The 21,534-nt window shown below is 42.1% G+C and overlaps 1 protein-coding gene across 1 annotated transcript in view; it reads right to left on the bottom strand.

Moving 5' to 3' along the window:
• The window catches only part of ablim2 (actin binding LIM protein family, member 2), a 35,748-nt gene that overhangs the window by 13,607 nt on the left and 607 nt on the right, over positions 1-21,534 (bottom strand). Inside the window, exons 2-9 of the mRNA XM_076152930.1 lie at positions 11,841-11,996; positions 5,564-5,747; positions 4,526-4,638; positions 4,171-4,297; positions 3,869-3,962; positions 778-865; positions 541-599; positions 122-163 (exon numbers count right to left, since the gene is read on the bottom strand). Of these exons, the coding sequence (XP_076009045.1) occupies positions 122-163; positions 541-599; positions 778-865; positions 3,869-3,962; positions 4,171-4,297; positions 4,526-4,638; positions 5,564-5,747; positions 11,841-11,996 (863 nt within the window). The remainder of the gene's footprint in view (positions 1-121; positions 164-540; positions 600-777; positions 866-3,868; positions 3,963-4,170; positions 4,298-4,525; positions 4,639-5,563; positions 5,748-11,840; positions 11,997-21,534) is intronic.

The raw sequence follows: 21,534 nt of genomic DNA, 5'->3' as shown, positions 1-21,534 counted from the left end.
ACGTTGAACATCGATATGAAGTGAGTAAAGTAGTATGATGTCAAAAGTCAAAAAAAGTCAACCCATGCAGCAGATGGATGTGGGTTTGCATTTGGGCGGGTGGGCAAACAGGACCACCCACCTGTTGCTCAGGGACATCATTGAGTTGTATCCTCACCTGCTTCTGGGAAGGAGAGGGGTTCTAATGAAGAATGAGGATGATGGAGATAGATGAAGGGCTGATATACAAGACTGATGTGCTGAAATTTTGTGAAAAATCATGCACATCTTGTGGAAAATCTGCTGCCACGCCCCTTTTCTGCATTGATATTAACAGGGGTGTTTGCTTGAACAGCCCTGCCTCCTTCCAAGTTCCACAGGGCTCAATTTTGGGCCCACTTGTATTTTCTGTCAATATGCTTCACCTGATGATCTCTTTCATACAATTTCACTGTATGCAGACTATATCCTGTTCCATCCCATAAAACCTGATGAATATATTACTCGTTACTAGTTACTAATTGGCTTGGTCTTTGATGTTATCTTCACTGTCACTCTTACCTTACTCTTCTCCTCCAGCTTTGCTGCTTGCCTGCATGGAGGATGCCAGATAGAAGATCCTGCGGAGAGAGTTAGCATCTCTATAATGCACAATTGTGAATTAACACTGTTGACTTTCACTCAAGTGTTAGTGCTTAAAAGTGAATGATTTGGGTAAAAGTCATTGACATCTTTTTACATTTTTAGAAGACATTTCAAGTCTTTTAAAGAAAACGCAAATACCCTTTGAGTTTTTACCTTGTAGGTACATTTCCTCTCCCTCAGCAAACATGAGCTCACAGCGAGCACAGCGAGCACATGTGGGGTGGTAATGCTTCTCTCCAGCCTGTAGAACAAAGAAAAACAATTGTATACAGATACAAAATGCCTCTCATGTTGCACATGTATTAATTAATTTACAATTGTTCAGTCACTGTAATAATTATCAGTGTTTCAGTGGGACTGAGTTAATAGATTTCTTCTTAGGTTTGCTATGGATTTTATATTTTATTTTGTTAACCATCCTCTGTGAGATCATACTACATGAGCTCATTGTAATGCTGAATACAATTAGCATTAATTAAACGCTACAAGCTGAAGAAGGAAACAGAACGATGGTTGTCTTATATAAGACAACCACAAGATGGCGCACATGTGTTGAGAGATGTGCACTGAAGTTAAATTCAATGCAGAGAAAGACACAGGAGGAACTTCGTCACAGCGACTGATAATCACGTCAGCAAATGATATCAAATTTTAAGAGCTGACTGGGAGCTTGATTTATTAATGTTTAATAATAAAAAGGAAAACCCATCCATGTTTGTTATGATGGACACTTGACTTGAACAACCAAAACTCTCAACTCAGCACTAAATCATCCACATGCAAAATTAAAATGTGTGGAAATTGATGAAAACAAACGATATTATCTGGATTTAAAGCTTCCTTGAAAACCATAGCAATTGACCTTGCAACCATTAATAAATAAAAAATACTCGTAGTACTAATACTAATAGTGTCCTGTTGTGTTGAGTGATGGTACATCTGTGCAACTGTGTGGCCAACAAAAACAACATTTCTGTATCGCTCCGAGGAACTACATAGACCAAGAAATCACACTTTTCTGGATGAGACCATTAAAAATGCTAGTTTGAAATGAAAATCACTTCCACTGTGAATATGTGGCAGTGTGGTGTCGGGGTCACGTGGGTCGAAGGTAACAGAAACAGAGTTAAACTGACACGGAGAGAAAAGAGGAAGTTGATTTAGAAACGCTGAGGCACAGAGATAAAAAAGCTGTGAGACGAACGGAAAGAAGATAAGAGCTCAATCAAATCCTTCCTTTGTCCCGAATCCAAGGCAGCTACAAGGGAAAATGATCGGATTCAAATTCCTGCAGATCTGAGAGGAAGAGGAAGGGGAGGATGTGGATGAACGTGAAAGCTGAGAGGGGAACGTTTCACTTTCGTGTCGTGGTAGTTGAAGCCATGGACGATTGTGGTAACAGGTGAAAGGTCAAAGTGGTGGAAGGGTTCTCTCTCCCTTGCTGTCTATCTCTCCCACTCTCTCTCTCTCACTCTTCCTCTCTCCCCCCTCACTCGCCTATGCTGTTTGATTGAGAGGTGATACCCCCCGCGTTAATGTATTGACCTGATCTCCACCAAAGGTTGTGACATTCTGAGCGCTCGGTCTCTCAGTACAGTAATGAAGAATGTTTAGGTGCAAATGAAAGTGAAATTAGCGCTTATCCGTCTGCCAAAATGGCAAAGAAGTGGAAAACTGCTTTATGTATTTGCAGCGCTCCTGCAGTATATCTGCAAAAATATGGGCGCTGGCAATGGAGAGAGAGAGAAAGGCAGAGCGAGCTCTGGTTACGTCCTGGTTCCTTTGTGCAAAACATAGGGAATTTCCTGACTTCTGGAAAAGTTTCTGGGCAGAAAGGTACAACTGTACTTACTTGCATCAATTCATATCAACTGAATTAGATGAGAAACAGAGGAAGAGGGAAGGACAGATTTGGGTTGTAAAGAAGTAACCAGAGAATTTTTGGCAGGAGGACGTGGGTTTGGTGAAACGGCCTGTTGTTTTTCGGAGGACACGGGATACTCTCGCTGGGTGTACAGAGGAATGAGAGGAGGAGGAGAGGAAGAAAGCTTTCAGACAGGGGGTCTTGGAAGCTCCCGTCGTGACCTCGGAACAACAGAACAGCATTATGGGTACAAACAACAATCCCCCTCTCTTTGCCTTCCTCCTCTTTCATTACAGGGCACACTCACATTCTCTCCTTTCATAAACACTGATCAGGTTCCAGTGTCTGGAAAGCAGAAACAGCAGAAAAAGAGTAAGAGCGTGTGTGTGTGTGTGTGTGTGTGTGTGTAAATTACATCATCCACATCCATTTTCCACTGCATTTAGTTTTTTTTGGCCTATAGTGTTTATAGTACAGAGCCAAAGTCCATTAAGCAGAAAGAAAAGGACCTATATGTCAAGGTGTGTGTGTGTGCGTGTGTGTGTGTGTGTGTGTGTGTGTGTGTGTGTGTCCTGAACCAAAATCGAAAATGTAACCCAAGTGCGCTATCCGAGTCCAACTCCACCCAACAACACATTGTATGAGTCCGATCCGACCCACACAATGTCTTACCATCCACAGCTATTGTTATATGCTATCAAAGCAGAATACACACCGAAGCAAATCCAGATAGATGAAATACAATCAACTTTTACATCTTGCTCACATATATTGGCGTACCAACAATTACCTAATGGTATAAGCATAGTGACTGAATTAGGTCAGATCCATATGCAATGGCACACACACGGTGGGACAACAATGACAGCCAGGAGATGACGTCGTTGCTCTGAGCTTTTTCTAACACCATTGCTCAGGTGATGCAAAAGAAAAATGACACTGGACACCAATAACATTATGCGGTGACAAGCTTGATCTGCTTGGCGGTAGCCAGCTTTGCTCGGCGCTGCTTTGTTTTGTGACACAGACAGGAACTGAGACCCGCTGACAACAAAAACAATGACATGCCTGAGGGGGTGACTAGGGACGAGAAGAAGAAAAAGGTGGGTGTGATCTAGTGTGTAAGTGTGTGTGAGAGAGAGAGACAGAGAGAGAGACAGAGAGAGAGGGAGACCTTGTTCTGGCTGGATTGTTATTCCCGGTGGACGAGCACACAGCAACCATTAGCTTCTTGAAATTAGCCTATAAACTAAATCTGACTTTGACGCCATCCTCAAGTTTCATCTTCGACTGTGCACATTCTGGCAGCCAGCACCTCATATAATACATCAGTTTTATCAGGAGAACATTCACAAAGATTTGGTTATAAATGTCATTCACCTCTAGGACTTTTCCAGTGATGTACTTCTTGCAGTTTTCACACTGGATGCCAAACATGGCATGGTAGTCCATCTCACAGAAGGGGATCCCATCCCTGTGGACAAACAAAAAGGCCGCACAGATCAGAGACACCACAAACTCCACACCACCTCGGAAAGTTGCTGGCATGGGTTGTGAATGGTGCTAGGGGAGCTGGGGATGGGGCTGAGATGGTGCCGAGGGAGGGGGTGGGGACGTTTTAACGCTTTTATGATGAAATGTTACAATAACAGCAGCTTATCATTGGTAAGAGACTGACGTACTTGCTGATGTACTCGGCATTGAGCACCTTGTTGCAGACTTTGCACTTGAAGCAGCCCAGGTGCCAGTGTTTGTCCAGAGCCACTAGAGACTGTTCATTCTTAAACTCCTTCCCACAGCCGCAGCAGTCTTAATGAGGCATGAAGGGATAATAGGAAGAAGGGGTGGAAGGAAAGGAAAGAGAGACGCAATCAGCTCTATATCAAACAGGCGACAGGTCAGAGTCCGGAAGTTTGACAAGTTGGTTATCTGAGAGAGCGAGAAATGAGGCAACCACTGACATAAGAGGCTCTCATTTATTGTATTGTAGTCTATTGATTTCAGAGACATAAACAGGGAGACAAACAGAGGACTGACTGTGGACGGCCTGTATAGGCGCAGGGCTGCTGACAGCGAGCGGCTGTGTGCACGTCTGGCAGATGCACTCTTTTCCATTAAATGTCACTCGGTCACCGGCTGGGAACGGCTGTCTGCAAACAAACAAAGAAGAGACCAAATGTCAGACGAAAGGCTTTGATGGATTCAGCGTCACGTCATTCAAGATCCTGAAAATGTTAACGATTTCACTGAATGTAAGAGAATACAGTACAGATAATAACCTCCATAACAACAACAACAACACCATAACAACCGCCCTGGCTACCAGCACCCAAATACAAAAATACACTTCTCTTTGACACAAAGGCAATATTTGTTATGAGAGGATCATCAGGGTTTAATGATCACATTACAAACCTCAAATGCCACACTGGACACACACTGCTCTCAGTTTCATTGTAGGGACCGCATACACATACCCATACATATACACACACACACACACACACATTACCAGTTCAAAGGACATTTTAGACAGGCTCTGGGAATGGGCTAAGTGGCTGCAAGGACTGACCACACACTTAGAATTCCTCGGCTAACGTTACCTGAACACGAACACACACACACACACACACACACACACCTGGAAACAGGTGAAGACGGCCGTGTGACACACTGCGACACGTGTCTTTATGTGCTTGCCTATATTTATACACATACAGTATGTGACGGTGCTGCACAAACACACTCAGCACCTTCTTTGAACTGTGGGAGGACAGAAGGATGGTCGCCTAGGCAACCCGCTGATGCAGATTTTGGCATTACAGTAAGAAATAGAGTAAGTTAACTTAATCGATACATATACAATCGTATATATTTCATTTTGTCTATTCAGCAGGAAAAAAATGAGTGAATCTCAATAAAAGCATTTAAACATTTATGAGTGTCCATACCTCCATCAAGTCCTCTAGTTATGTGTCTCTCAACAATGTCATTTAACAGCTTATTGACTTGACCATGATCATAAAATCGAAGTGCAGCCCCTGAAAAATTAGAGTTAGTATTTGCTTTTCTTACTTGCAGGAGGCACAGACGAAGCAGCGGGGGTGGTATGTCTTTCCCAGCGCCGACACCACCTCCCCCTCGATGAAGTCCTGGCAGCTGAAGCAGCGAGTGCCGTACATCCGCTGGTAGTCCAACGTACAGATGTACTCACCCTGCCGCACGAAGAAGCCTCCCTGGGCAAGCTCGCTGCCGCAGACTGCGAGGAGACAGGAAGGCCAAAGGAAGGAAGAGAGGAGGAGGTGAGGAAGCAAGGAAATAACGAATGGGGGAAATGGAGAAGTAAGAATATTGGGAGGGGGAAGGAAGAAGGAAGTAAATGAGGAAAGGAAAGAGAGGAAAGGAAGGTAAAGAAAACGGGAACAACAAACAGAAAAAGAGAGATTAGAGAAAATAAAGCCACACCAAAACTGTTGGTTTCAGACCAGCCAATGAGAGCACCCGATCGCGAGTTCAAACAGCCAATCAGATCCATTGCTGCATTCTGACTCTGTTCGCGTTCTGTGGAATCAAACGTGGCGAGTTGTTCATAGCTAACTGACCTAAAGGACCAAGCGCTGACCGATCACCTTGGCCAAATGCGCATCGTGTGGCTCCACAAGGGATCATGTTTGGTGTAATGATGGAAAATCAGACCACCTGCCTCTCAGGTTCCGTTCCGAGTACAATTTTTTTCAGTGCATCAAACAAGACAGCAGCCATAAAGTCAAGACTTAGACACAAATTTGGCTGACTGTGATCGGGTTTGGATTATAAACATTTCACTGCATGCAGACTATATCCTGTTATAAACTAGCAGAATTTCGAAAAACTGTGGGCACATGACTTTAATTTTTTGCACTGACAATGCTCGAAACAATGACAGGAAAGCGAAGCTAAAAACAAACATGATTAGGTCCTTAGCCTCAGTTTAGGTCCTGTGAGTAAAACTACAGGCAACCAAAAACAGTAGTAAAAAATACATACTGTATACTGCATTAACTGATTTTAAGCTCATGAGTGATCTCATTATGCATCTCAAAGCTTTGGTATAATTATGAATCCTTTCATTGAGATAGAGTAAGTAAACTTTTATCACACACACATACGAAGAAGATACTGGAATTTGTTTTGATTTGCTTTCAATACTAACCGCCCCCCCCCCCCCCCCCCACACACACACACACACACACACACACACACACACACACACACACACACACACACACACACACACACACACACTACCCTGTGAGAATGTATGTGTGCGTGTCAGGACCTTAAAAATCACTCTCCCTCTAACAACACATTCTGATTTCACAATGTAACTGCATGACATCATCAAGCAGCCACGCCCTTACTCTGATTTTCCTCTCTTTTCTCTCTGGAAAAACACACACACTGTTGTCATCAGTGAAGTCTGAACACGCGATCAATCATTAATTGCTATCCAATGTTATGGATAACAAAAACGTGAAATGTCGCAAAAAAGGTTTTACACTCACTTGAGGTGAATTTTGTGGCAAGTTGATATTGATTCAATTTGGGAAATCATGATGAAACTTTACACAATTGACTTGTAGCTAGTGCCATCTTAAGTTAATGCACGTTATGATTGCTGAATGGCAATTGAGCGTAATTAGCATTAGCTCAGGGACTCCACTACTTCAGTACCTAAAGTAAAATGCAGTGCAGAAGCCTTCCTGTCTTCCTGCTGGTTAATGACCAAACTCCCCCACACTTGTAAAAGCTTTGGCTGACATATTGGACAACCTTTTCCTGCTTTGATATCATTTGGCTTTTTTATCATGCTGTCCCAGTGCTGACACTGTGGCAATAAAACAACCAAAACAATACCAGCAGGAATGTTTGGACAGGAAGTGGACGACATGCTTTCCATCACTTGCCGCCCTCTGCCTCAGAGGACCACATTGTGTTGGGACAGAGTTTAAGCTTGTGGCTGATGGAGAAAACAACAGCACAGCGGAAAAGTGGAGGGAGGAGGAGAGCATGAACGTCCTCTTCCTCTTTGTTTGGAGTGGAACAACTCAAACAAATGATGAAATGTTGTTAACCCTGATCCCAAAATAACTTTTCCCTGAATTTGAACAAAAACGAGGAGGTGACACTCTAATTTAGAGATATTTAGATTGCCTGTTTCTTGTTTGAGTGTAAAGGAGTATTTTTCAATTATTTTCAGATTTTTCATTGTTTGTTTTTTTAATAGAATATTTCTTTATTTTTCCACTTTGAGACTTTTACACAATTAATAAGCCTCTATAAATTACGAAATGCATTTTCTCATTTTTGGATTTTTTTCATCTCGAATTTCAGAAATTTTCAAAAATTTTCAAAAATGTAATTATAGTTAAACAATTTACACATATCAAAATGAAATCAATTCAATAAATGAAAAATGTTTTGAATATGAAATGTATTTTTAACAAATGTTAAGAAAAGAAAAATAAGGTAAAATATTTTTTTTAAAAAACGTCTTAAAATATATAAATGTTTTACCAACAAAATACAATAACATGGAAATTCTACTCTAAAATCTGCACTCGCACTTTAAGGCCAAAGATTCAAGGTCAAGCAGTGCAGCAGTGATTGACAATCCATACACACCTATATACACACATACAAACACGCACGCCCTCACTTTATGAGTCACTGTAAAACATGAGTTGCAGTCAAGGTCACACATTCATAGCAGTAAGCACATAGCACAGACATATAATTAGCCCCCAACACACACACTCACAAACAAAGGCATAGTGAAACATGAGGTGTACTTGTCAGACTATAGAACGTGTGGCTGGGCTCCAGCTCGGCTGCTCACAGATTATTCTCTTGGTATACATAATTTTCATATTGTAAAATAAACATCTGAAATGCATATGCCATTTTTGGCAATACAGACAAAAAGCTGTCTGATTTCAATATTAATTCATATATATTTTGTCATCACACGATCTTGAGAGATATCTTTAAGTAAAGTTATAAGAGCGCATGGCTCCTTTAAGAAGAAAGACGCAGGTATTGCGTCTCGGTGTGTGTGTGCGTGGACGAGCAAGAGAGAGAGAGCCACCCCTGCTATAGTGCAATATACAGTATGTAAAAATACACACACTGTCTATTTTAATTGTCCACAGAGGCGTGGCCTACATGTATGGATGAAAACATTCTGATTCTAAGAGTCATGATTAAACAGTTAAAAGCCTAAACGTAGAAGTGGTTGTTACTGCGCCACCATCAGGCCGACCAGTGCCAAAACGTCATGAGTTCATCATGGATCATGAACGACCTGCTGGCAAAAAACACAGCCTCATTGTTAGAGGTGGGGCACACGGGTTGAATTCCGGGCTCTGGGTCCCTCTGATCCGGACACTGGACTTGGATAACAGCGAGCAGGAAGCATCGCTGAGACTGAAATCCTGCAAGAGCTTCTGGGTTCTTTCATATGATGTAAGCCAGTATGAGATAAGCTCTCAGAGGCGGAAGCAAGTGGTTTACTCATAGGTAATTTGCTCTTTAGCCTTGGAAAGTGTCTCAGTCACATTATGAGCTTAACACATACGTACGTTACCCCAACAGCATAAAACATGACCCCTGCTCACTCACTGGATATATATGATATAGATCAGTAAGGGTCCATTCAAAGACCTACAGACCTTAAGAGAACCACAAACATCTACACAATGATACAACTTACAGAGAAACAACCACAGTGACATCATTGAAGTCAATGGGTTTTGTCTCTTGTTGTTCTCCTCAGCTGACACAACAACTAATTAGCCTCGTCGTGATCTCATCCACCCGCCTGAGTACAAGCCGGACAACACATGTCATGGAGATGGAATGCATCTGGAATGATGTAATTGTACAAAAATGGTCAGTTAGCAGTCATGGGCCCGACTCAGATAGAGGCCTACAAAATCCTTCCCAATGTGAACCCAGTCAGCACCATCGTCTGTCACTGCACAGATCATGTATGTAAGTAGCATGTTAGCACTGCCAGCCGAATTTGAGGTGAATTATGTAAGATTTATGGATTGCTAAGACTTTGCAACTTTCAGATCTTATCTGTCACACGCTGCTCGTCAGTTGCTCATTCCTGCATCCGGCTCTGCTTCATCTCTCCCAACACGTCCGGCAGGAACGAGGGATTATGGAAAGATCGGTGAGAAGGATGACCAAAAAGAGAAGGGATGAGGGGAAGACAGCTTGGACTTCTTCCATTGGTGAGGAAGACATTTATGCAACACATTTGTATTAATTTCAGCCATGTTGGGAGCCTGATGTACAGTTCATTTTGGTATTGAAAGGACCGTGGCTGTAAAAACATGGCAACACAATTCAGAGGAAAGGTTTGATTGATTAAAAGATTAACATGGAAGCTCAAGTCACCTAAATGCAGATTTAACTTTTAAAATTCTAAAGCTTCTGAGTGACAGGATGAGCTCAGTAGAACAAGTTCAGGTGGCGTCCAGAGACGACAGAAGACCTCTAAGGGTTAACAGGATGTGATGCTTTCCTTTGCAGTCAAAGTTATAAATGATAAATGAGCTCCGAACCATCATGTTCAGCTGCTGATCTTCTTCATCACACAGAAAACAGAGTGGAGCTGCTGACATGCCAACTGGCAACACGGGTATAAATAAACCAACACAGGAAGCTCCACTCAGGGCTCCACTCTCTGTAGCTCTGTGTGTGTGTATAAGCTGTGCTAGACAGTAGCTGTGTTACCATCCCAACCTTACACAAAACATAGGTGAAGGTTTTAAAACACTACAATGTTCAACTGTGAGTCGTTTACATGTCGCCCTCTGGAAATGAATCTGAATGTTTCTCATGGATCAAATTCCTGGACTCAAATGAGAGAAATGACCACAGGCAGGTTTACACCAAAACCAGGAGCATGTGGAGTGCAGGTGCCAGTGCTGCTGCAGGAGCCATGACCATGATGTGCTGGAGATCCCCTTCCTTCATGTTTTACAGTAATAATACAGCAGAATTGTGCCTGTTGTATATATTTAATTTATTTGCACCATAAATAACAGCAGCTGATTGGTTGAACCTAAAACCTGTAGCTTGTGGTTCTTCCTTCTGTGGTGTAAAAATGGGGCAATGTCTTCCCTCTGATCGTTTGTTGTGAGCTGCTAACTAAAAATCAACAATGAGCCGGTTTAAATGGAGGAACAGTCCCATAAAACCCCTCGTCACCAGGAATCGGTGTGAAAGTCGGAGTGAACTGATCCGATCGACTGGAACATGAGTGCCAGATTTGCAATTTGGGGCTCAGGCATGTGTAGGAGCTGTAGCAAGTATGTCACATGTTCACATGTGCATGCATGCTTTCTTCCTTCCACACGTGTTTGTGGGGTCGGCACCCCTGGCTGAAGGACGAGCACACACGTTCTCCTGGCTCTGTTCTGTTCACACTGCTTCCAAGAAGTAGACAATCCAACAGCCAACACCCAGCCGAGAACATCGCAACCATCTGCTGTAAGAATGCTGCCGGAACGCAACATGTGGCTCAAAAATAACGTCAGCTAGCAAGTAAAAGCATTACATTTTGTCAAATTTGTGGCATATTTTGTCAAATTTGTAATTTAATTAAATATTAAACCACATCAGGAGCTAATTGATAAAAAAAAATCAGCACAGTTGATCACATTCAAATCCACTGATGATTAGCTGCAGCTGGCCAGTGTCGTCACCACAGATGCATCATGGGAGTGCACTGGCTCTCCCTCGTTCACAGGGGAGGACATGAAGAAGAGGGAAGGGGGGTCGCAGGAATGCACAGACAGGGAGTCTGCTGGCTATCGTAACATTAAAGCCGAAAAACCGGAGTAAGCTGCCAACCTCTCCGAAGCCCCAATGGTAACCTAGCAACCAGAGGGTGTGTTTACGGCAACAGCAGTCCAGCACGTGGTGTGTGTGTGCTGAGAGTCTAAACTGGGAGGGGCGCAAACACACTCGTATGAAGCACAATCGCTGGCTCAAAAGCCCTGCGGCCCCACCCTCACACACACACACTAACACAGTAATCCCTCATCAATCGAGACTGAGCGATTGCATAATAATCAAACCTATGTTATTTTCATTATTTTTCTGTTTTGCATTTTGTCTGACCTTTTCAAATAATCCTCTTTGTCGAAATGGACCTAACTGCTCACCTCAGTGGTTCTCATACTGGTCCTACATATTTCCCATGTCTACATGGGGCACATGAGCACCAGGATTGACACGTGATGCATCAGTCTCTGTCTGCTCTGAGGTCGTTTGAGTTGTGGCTTCTACCTCGTACCTTTACACGCGAAGCACTTGATGTGGAAGTGTTTGTTCTGAACCCGGAGTGCCTCCCCCTTGCAGGGCTTCCCACAGTTCTGACAGGGGATGGGACCTCCTCCTCCTTTTTGCTTCTGCTGCTCCAGAGGGCTGTGGACAGCCTGCTGCTGAAACACTGAAGGAGAGAGAGGACAAGAGAGGACAGCTTCATGTTACTGTCATGTCAACAAAACAGATATCCATACTTGGTAGCTGTGTTAACTGAAAAGTCACACAGGACAACATTTGAAATGATGGAGGTTAAAGTAATACAAGTTTAGAAAATGATACAGATTTTCTGCTCATTTACATCTGAACGTTGAACCATAAGAGTCCATTCAAAGACCTACAGACCTGTAAGAGAATCTACACAATGATACAATCATTGAGGGGCGCGAAAAATTTCTCATCTAAAAAAGGGGGTCGCGAAAGAAAAAGTTTGGGAACCACTGCGTTAGAGGATCCATACATTTCCATCCTATGTGTTGTGCGTACAGTACTACACGTATGATCAGTACTCCCATAGCATCCCTGCATAGATATGCTCACATTCTTATTTACTTTTCAGTACTGATGGGGCATGGGCAAAATAAAAGGCTCTTTGTCCTCCCGGGATACATTTGTGTCGTTAGACCGGTTTCATCAGGCATCCATGGTTACCGGTAATTGGGCTTGGAAAGGGGGAGTTCATCATTCATCAGATGAATGATGTAGTGAAAGAAAGAAGGAAATGAACAGATAATGGCTGGAATTTAACCAAGATTTCTTTTGTGTTGGAAATTATTCTGCTTTCAGGGTTTTATTGGCACAATATTTTGATCCAACAGACAGATCAGATAAAAGACTGAATTCTTCTCCACAATGTGGAAAAGAATTTACCAAACTTCTCAGACTCTTTTTATTTGGGTATAATGAGGAATTCATAAAGGAAATGGAGAGCATTAAACTTAAAGTAGGTCTTAATCATGATATCAGCCCAAATACCACCTGAGCTATCGCCCAAGAAACCACCCAGAGTACATAGCAACCACACACAACACATGCTTAACCACTCTAGAAACCACACAGAATACCACACGACTACCTTCACAACAACCATGAACATGACAGCATCCCAAACATCGTATTAACCACCCAAGAATCCACCCAGACTACATAGCAACCAGTCAATACTTAACCACCAGGATGACCACAGCAATCAGCCTCACAACAATAAAGATGATAGTAACCATCCCAAACACCATATCCACCACCCTGTCAACCCCCCAAACACTTAATAGAAACTACCCACAACACCAAAGCAACCACAGCCGTTCCTGGCTTGACTGTAAGTGCAAGAACTGACGCACCGCTGGGCCTTACAGGATCATGAATCCTCACCAGTCAATCTGGACCAACAGGAGCAATGCATTCCTTACTTTTTACAAGGACCTTTAACACACACACGTGTGTCCAAGACAAACACACATCTCTTTAGAGTCGGGGTGGTTCATTGTATTTCACTAGGCTGTATTCCAGAGTTTGACGAGAGCAGATAATCCAGGTTCAAATCTAAAACACAAAAACAAACAGGAGCTTGGAGATGTGAAACTTACTCAGGCCCGTAAATAAAATCACAATATAAGGGTTCGGAAATTGTTTGTGGCATTTTCTTTGGATTTAAATTACAACTCAATCTGTGACCTGAGGCGAAGTTTTACTGCAGCATATTGAACATAGATGAGAGCACGCTAACCGATAAAGAAAAGAATTTAGGAGGGGAAGTGTTGTATCCTTGTAAAAAGCATTGATTCGAAGCATCTGGTGAAGAGAGGAGGGTGATGGGCAGACGGCAGGGATATGTGGTTGCCGTGGAACTGGGGGTGAGATTGCATCCTGCGCTGGACCAGCATGCACTATTGTATCCCGGCATCCGTTGGGGGAGATACGGTGTCCTCACTTCCTGTTCAAGCAGCAAATGAGGACTTTCACTTTCTTGTAAAATAAAACTTGCGGAATGCCAGCAGTAAAATTCACATAATGAAACAGACCAACAGCTCTACTTATTCAGGATGTTTCACTTTGTAGCACCGAAAACATACAATCAACCAAAGCTCAATCCTTCTCAATCAGAGAACATCGCTCTCTGTGGTTTCAGTAGGGTGATGATTAAAGTGAGATTTAGTTTTTTGTGAGATTTTGTAAGATTGTGTACTTGTTTAGATCAGTGTACGTTTCCATACATTATCTCTCAAACATTAACTCACTGATACAGTTCTCTTGGACACACACATATTCCCTCTGCATAAAAAGGCTTCTGTGCCACACGTGTTTGTCAAAATTCACCTCTGGCCACTGTGGTGGCGTAACACATGAGCCGCCGCATCTCACATGCCTCTGGAAGAAGCCGAGCTCCGGTGCCCGCTAAAAATAGAGCATTCCCTAAACTCATGGGAATTCTGCGGTGCCCTGCAACATTCCTGCTTGAAACCATCTGCAGAGGCGACGGGATCAAAACGCTCGCATTACCACAGCAGGCGTGCCGGTGACCTTGGGGACGTTTTTCCCGTAAGGACGTGAACTTATTCCCAAAGCATTTCAGACTACCTGTTGGAGGAAAAAGAAGAACGGGAGCCCTGGCTGGGGGTGTGGCTATGACTTGATTGGCCAAATGACTGAATGGCAAAGAAGACCTTTGTTTTGAGAGAGGCGGCATAAATGATGATGATTAAGTTATCGTTATAATTTTTTTACCAATTTTATTTTAGTTTTAGTTAAAGAAATCAAAAGTAGATTTATTTATCGATCCTGAACGTATTGTGCAAATTTATTTATCTCTTTGGCCCGTAGTCATATATTAAGCAGGATAATGTGTGATTATCAAAGGAATAAACACAGACGTCGCCCTCAGTCAACTTTTGTATTCAACTTTACATTACAACTCTACATCAACTTAATATCAACTTCACAACGCGTTAACATCAATTGTAAAGGTTTCGTGGAGGGGCCTATTAGCCCAAGGCCCCCAAATCACTGAGTCCACCCCTGTGGAGAACTGGCAAATAACAGCGGACCCTTCAAAATAAGAGCATGACTGACAAATTTCCCACTGCACACTGAGAATCTGCATTTTCATGAGCTCCTAAAGTACATTTCTGATGTTATATTAATTCATTGGCTGTGTCGTAAATCCTTCAATGCTTTGAGTCGAGGTAATTTGTTTTACAACACGTGAAGACGTTTTAATGACCTGTAGACACCTGGCTCTACCTTTGCTTTACCATTACCTCACCTCCTAAGAGTTTCCTGTCTTTCAACCCAGCAGGAAACTGGCTCCATTACAGCGCTCGCAGCCAACGAAGAGTCGTGAACACTAAACACAGTGAGGGTGAAACACTGAGAAGGAGCCGAGAACGAGAATAACTGTGAAATTTACAGTGGTTTAAAGAACCTGCGTGAAAATACAAATATCTCATTCAAGATGCAGAAGTCACAAGTCAAATTCACCGACTGAAAAGACATATTTACTTAAAAGTATTTAAGTAAAAGTTTAAAATGCAGTTACCAATCAAATCTTTCCTCCAAACATTACAACTTATGAGATATATATTCTCATAGGTTCTATTTTTTGTATTTCTTCACCAACAGTTGCATTGTTGACATGAGTACTGATGTATTGTATTTGTGACAACATAAATACTCCACTTAAGTACCACTTCCCAAATACACTTATGTAGTGGACTGAATTATTTTTGAGGATGCAGATATAAATCCACCTGTGCTGTCACACCCTCAGCCTGGGCAGCATTTGACCTCTGCCCTTGAGGTCAAGAACGATAGAAAGCTGATCTCAGACCTGATTGGAAACTGACCCCTGGAGCAAAAACACTCTTCGCATTTACGCAGCACATAGCTAGATACACAATCAATGTTAACCAATGGCGTGATGAGAGCAGGGAAAGTCGGTCATTTGAAATTAAATGAGGTGAAGAGGAAGATGAGGAGGATGAGGAAGATACCAGTTTTGGAAAGATTTTGAGAATGAAGCTAGTAAATAAGGGTGCATTAAACGTCTGTGCTGCGTCTGTTACGACTTCAAGCATTATCTAATCAGTGATGCAGCAAAATAGCAACACACAGCTCAGCGTTACAGTGTGTGTGTGTACGTGTGTGTGTGTGTAGATGGTAAGGAGAGGCTCAAGGTAAAAACACTATGGATGCTGGGAACTGCAGATACAAACACAATGACTCATGAATTCAGACTGCAGAGGAACCGCGACTCAGCAGTTTCAGCTACTGCACAGAGAGAGAGACAGAGAGACATAGAGACAGGGACAGGGACAGAGAACTATGGCCGAGGCGGTGTATCCACCTGCAAACACACATTTTTACGTTATCCTGTGCTTTCCAGGTTACTAAAGCAAAATAAGAAAAGCACATTTCTAAGCAAACATATGTGGTTATATATAGGTATGTGTTTGTATGTGTGTCATGGTTTCCAAACTGGAGGCCATAACTGTGTTTGTAGGCGTGGACGTGCAGTCGCAATGTGCGCTCGTAAAGTTTAGCTGTGTGAGGACACATGCCAACACACAAACAGGCCACGTGCCTGTACACACACACACACACACGTACACACGCATACCGCACAGACACATGCTTGCTTCATGTCTGAACTCCTGTTTCCTGAACAGTTACTGCATTACAGCCATGTTAGCATGGAAAATATTAATGCATTACAACTACTGTACATTTACTTAAGTACATTTTTTTGGGGAACCAGTGTTTTACTTGATTATTATTATTTAATATATACACCTTTAGTATTGATATATGTTTAATATTACATTATTGCATCTACAGGCTGCACTGTGCAGTCTAGACACCGAGTCACACAAACACACAAACACACACAAACACACGCGCACACACACACACACACACACACACACACACACACACACACTCACTTTTGGCTGAGTGTGTGTGTGATGCAACCTCTGGCTGGTTGTCAGCAGTCAGCGCGACGCCTGTCACGACTCTGGACCAGTGCTAAACTTAACTTTGTCAACAACTATGACGAGGGGTAAATCTGTGGTTAAAGTAGTTCACCGACAATGTAAGTTTCCCTGATTTATCTAATGACTTTTTCAGGCTATATCGAGGTTAAGGTATTTATGACGTATTTCAAAGCTATAGAGATCAACACATGTTTTGTTGTGTGTGCTTTGGATTTGGGTCCTAAATGTATCAGCATTTGTATGTAGTTTGTTTGCCTTTGCTCCCTATGGACGCATTGTCTGTGTCACCATTACCCTAGGCAGACAGAAGGGCTGCAAGTCGTGCTCTACTGAGGTAGAAAATAATTTTAAATGCATAAAAAAAAGTTTGTAAATTGTAAATCTCTGTTAACTCGTCTTCCACTATAAAACCCACTGCTTTGTGAGCTCAGCAGGCAGTGGACCAACACAACAATCCTGCTGCCAGGGGTGCTGTGGACGGCCACCGGGGGCACTGTTTGCTGTTGTGATCCACAGCCACATAGAGGAACTGAGGAACGCTTCCACTACACTTACATGCACACTTATCTTACACATACACATGTTATGGGCGTATTACAGTAAAAGGTTAAGGTCATACAGACTACACAGTACCAGAGGGAACTCAGCTCAGTACACCAGCTCCTGATTTACTGCAATCTATACCTTCATAGTAACCTCTCCAACCCAAAGTAACTCAACACAATACACAAAGTGCAATGTAAAGTGCATTATCAATATTTAATTTCCTAATATTATTAAAATATAAAATATATATGTATACCATAATTGTAACATTAAATTGCATTGTTGTATTATATTATATAATATATATCCCAAGATGGAAATCTAATAATATAATGATGTTAGCATACAAGGTTTGACCAGGTTAAAATATATAAAGGTAATTAATTATTATTAAAGGTAATAAAATTGGTTACCGTTCTCCTCCGGCATCGTTGCTCAGGTGTGTGCAGCTTTAGCTCCTTAAATAATAATCAAAGACAAGCAGATCCACAAATCTCTTCACAGGTTTCTGCCGGTGTTGCGACACATCACAGACACACACACTCACACACACCCTGGTATAATAATAGTGAACAGTCACTATCTGAGGGTCATGTGACTCTCTCCCTCTCTCCCTCTCTCTCTCTCTCTCTCTCTCTCTCTCTCTCTCTCTCTCTCTCTTCTATTGAAGCTATATCTTATAAATAGCTTATGACACACCCTCCTAGCACTTGGTGTGTCCCAGTCTTCCCAGTCCTCAGTGAACTCACCTTTAAAGTTCAAACATGCCAAGTGGCACAGAGGGTCTTTGACAAGTGATGCAGCATTGTCAAAGTCTGTTCACTAAAGAACTTCAGTATTTCCTTATACAGTTAGAGAAATGCAGTCTTTCAACACGCTTTCCACTAGGGGGTATGAAGGAAATCGTCCAGAAACAAAGTCGTAAACACAGCGTCCTTCCCTTACAAGGACTGAGGGAACACTTGTCGACAGCAACCCCGAAAAATGATGCTATCCAATGGAAAGCTGCCTTAGTGCAAATAGTGGGCACCTTGTGACGGTGTTGTTTTATGCAGTCATACAAAATATTTTCTGGACACTAGGCTGAGGCTTTACGTTTTGTTTTCCCGTGTCACTACTGTCCTGTTTATTCACCGGGAAATCCATCGTCACTGTATGGCATCTTTACTCATCTCTCAGCGGTTGCCGCAAAGGTCCAAGCCTGAACTCTCAACACACAACATCCATGTTTCGCGTTGTGATATGGATTTAAAGCAGCCGTGTTGTGAAACGAACAACTTTTCATAGTTTATGTTGATTGATCAATTGATACTACTGGCTACTAAATGGCTCAAAGGCCATTACCCAAACATCCAGTGTCTGTCTTCCACACGTGTGATTAATGTTAAACTCCAGTTGCTGTTGCACAGCGGGGAATTTTTATTTGTAGCCAGGCTTTATTCCGCACCATTGATCGAAGCTGATACGTAATCAATATCCAGGGAGCCGCAACACAAGACCTCAGGGGTTCACTGCCATGTCCTGTCATCGAACCAACCCTATGCTCCGTGTAAGAGGCTCAACATATGCCAGTCTTGTACACTGTACAAAGAAAGTACTTAGTTGCCCTTGCCTGTGTACTTAAGGGATTAAAAAGTACATCCATTAGGGGGTAGATCAGAGCCCAATCGTCCCTGACTGACATGATTATCTTGTTTTCACCCCGAAAACCGACGGTAACCCAACTGTGCTTGACCCAATATTATCATAACGCTTTGCTTCAGAACTTGATCATAGTCCGACCAATTTTTGGCTCAGCAAAGAGCAGAGAGTTTTGAATTCAAACCCAACACATTAGCAGCCGAAGAAAACTTTATCCTAACGTCTGTATCAGACAGTCAGATCAAGCACTAGTCACAGACACATCAATAGGTCTCAATGAAGACAACATTCCTCAGTTTCCCGTGGCCACAAAGCTGTAACAACTTCACCATGTTTCACACCAAACTAAGGATGACGTACAAATTTCCACACACTTTCTACATTCGATATCCACGTTTCTCTATATTTTGGGGATTTTAACAAGGAGTGAAGTAAACACATGGCTGTGAACCTCAGAGGGTTAAAGGTACACTGATGCGTGTGTATGTGTGCGTTTATATGCATTTAAACAGCGGGGAAACGCCCTCCGGTTCAACAGATATAATTAAGTTGATTGTATATTCAACTAGACACAAACACACACCCTCAGCTGTAACCATGGCAACAAGAGAAGGCCGGATGAAGGGATAAGTGGTGTGAAAAGGAAATGTACAGCAAGAACACAGGACATGACCTAGGCAGGGGTGTCAAACTCATTTTAGTTTGGGGCCACATTCAGCCCAATTTAGATTAAAGTGGGCCGGATTAGTAAAATCATAGCATAATAACCTATAAATGGATGTAAAAGGACAACTCCAAGTTTTCCCTTTGTTTTAGTGCAAAGAAGTACAGGTTCATATTGCAAATGTTTACTTTTATTTTACTATCTCTTTACAAAACTGACTCACTATCCCTGGATAACTCCAAAAAAGTCTTGGAGGAACATAGAGAGTTTAATTCTGCCTGGACAGTTACAACAATACAGGAGAGAAATAATAATAATTAATAATAATGTGCTTGCTATATGGAGAGAATTTAAAGAGAAATGATAAAATATGAGAGAAGTAAAAGGCAAAATATTCAAAGACATTTCCAGAACAAACATGCAGCATTTACTGAAAAGTACAAAGCAGGAAATGAACGTGACATAGCGATTTGGATACTACTGTGGAAAGTTGGCGAGAGCGATTTGAGAAGATCGTAAGGCACGGAATGTCATTCACAGATGGAGATTACATGAAAGAATCATTTACTAAAATATCAGAGAATCTATCCTCGGAAAATCACCTTCGTTATGTGCTGATCTGATGCTGATGTGGAAACGCTGCATTTTAGTGGCGGGATGCCGCCACTTCGCGTGTCACAAAATCGACATGCGTTGTGGGAAATAAAGTTTATGGACAATTTATGCTTGAAAGCTCTTTGCTCTCGTGGGCAACATAAAATGACATGACGGCCCGGATTCGGCCCGCGGGCCTTGAGTTTGACACCTGTGACCTAGAGTGACCCCATATTCCTTCTTCTTGACTTCCTCACACCTCAAACCAGACAAGACAAGATGAGAAACAAAAAATAAGACTAGACCAGAGCAGAGACCAGAGCAGAGACTAGAACAGAGACCAGACAAGACCAATAAGATGAGACGAGACGAGAGTTGAAACAAGACAAATGAGATGAGATGAGACAAATGATATGTGACAAATGGGATGAGAAATGAGATGGAACAAACCAGTAGAGAAATAAGTGGATATCTATCTATCTCTCTCGAGGTCCCCACCCCCCTTCCTGTCGTCCTGCACGTGGACACCAGCTGTCCCCACACAGGTTCCACGCTCTCACGTCCTCTCCACATTCCAGGACAAGGGACAAAGGACGCAGCATCTCCTGACTGTCCATCTGTGTCCGCTTACAACAGTACGCTAATGAATTTATCTCAGAATGCAACACTCCCTCGTTAGCAGTGTTCCCTCATTAAAACGGTTTGCTCAGGCTGGCACTTTTCGGTTTTAATTATTGACTGCAAAATAATTCAGCACAGACTGTATGAAGAAATCAGGCTGATCCTTGTGTTCTTCGGTAGCAGTTGGGATGGTTGTCTATGGCTTAAAAATAATATTAAAATGTGATAACTTTATAATTATGATCCAGATCCACTTCAAAATCTACTAAAAGTTTCCTTGGGATACAACCAATATCTAAGCTAAATTTCATAAAAATCTGTCAATAACATTTGAAGAAACCATCTAATCATCTAATCTAAAAAGGACTTTTTTTTTATCAAATTTGAATTTGTCTGTGAGGGATCAGGAACACATATTAAAAACCTATTACTGTCAGGGTAGAAAAAAATTTCATGTCATAATTTGGATTTTTGAATATTTCTATATGCTGGCATAAAGGAGAATGTAGGTAAACGTTATTGTATTTTTTATTCCTTTCTTGTGTTCACTATTTAACTTTTCCACACAGTGGAAATGTGATTATGTGTTTAGAATTAAGATTAAGATA

The sequence above is a fragment of the Genypterus blacodes genome, unplaced genomic scaffold (assembly GCF_046128005.1).
Source record: "Genypterus blacodes isolate CSIRO-AG114 ecotype Tasmania unplaced genomic scaffold, CSIRO-AGI_Gbla_v1 ptg000002l_1, whole genome shotgun sequence".
NCBI classification, from domain to species: Eukaryota; Metazoa; Chordata; class Actinopteri; order Ophidiiformes; family Ophidiidae; genus Genypterus; species Genypterus blacodes.
The sequence above is the reverse complement of the archived record's forward strand: the minus strand, read 5'-3'. Positions and strand labels throughout refer to the sequence as shown.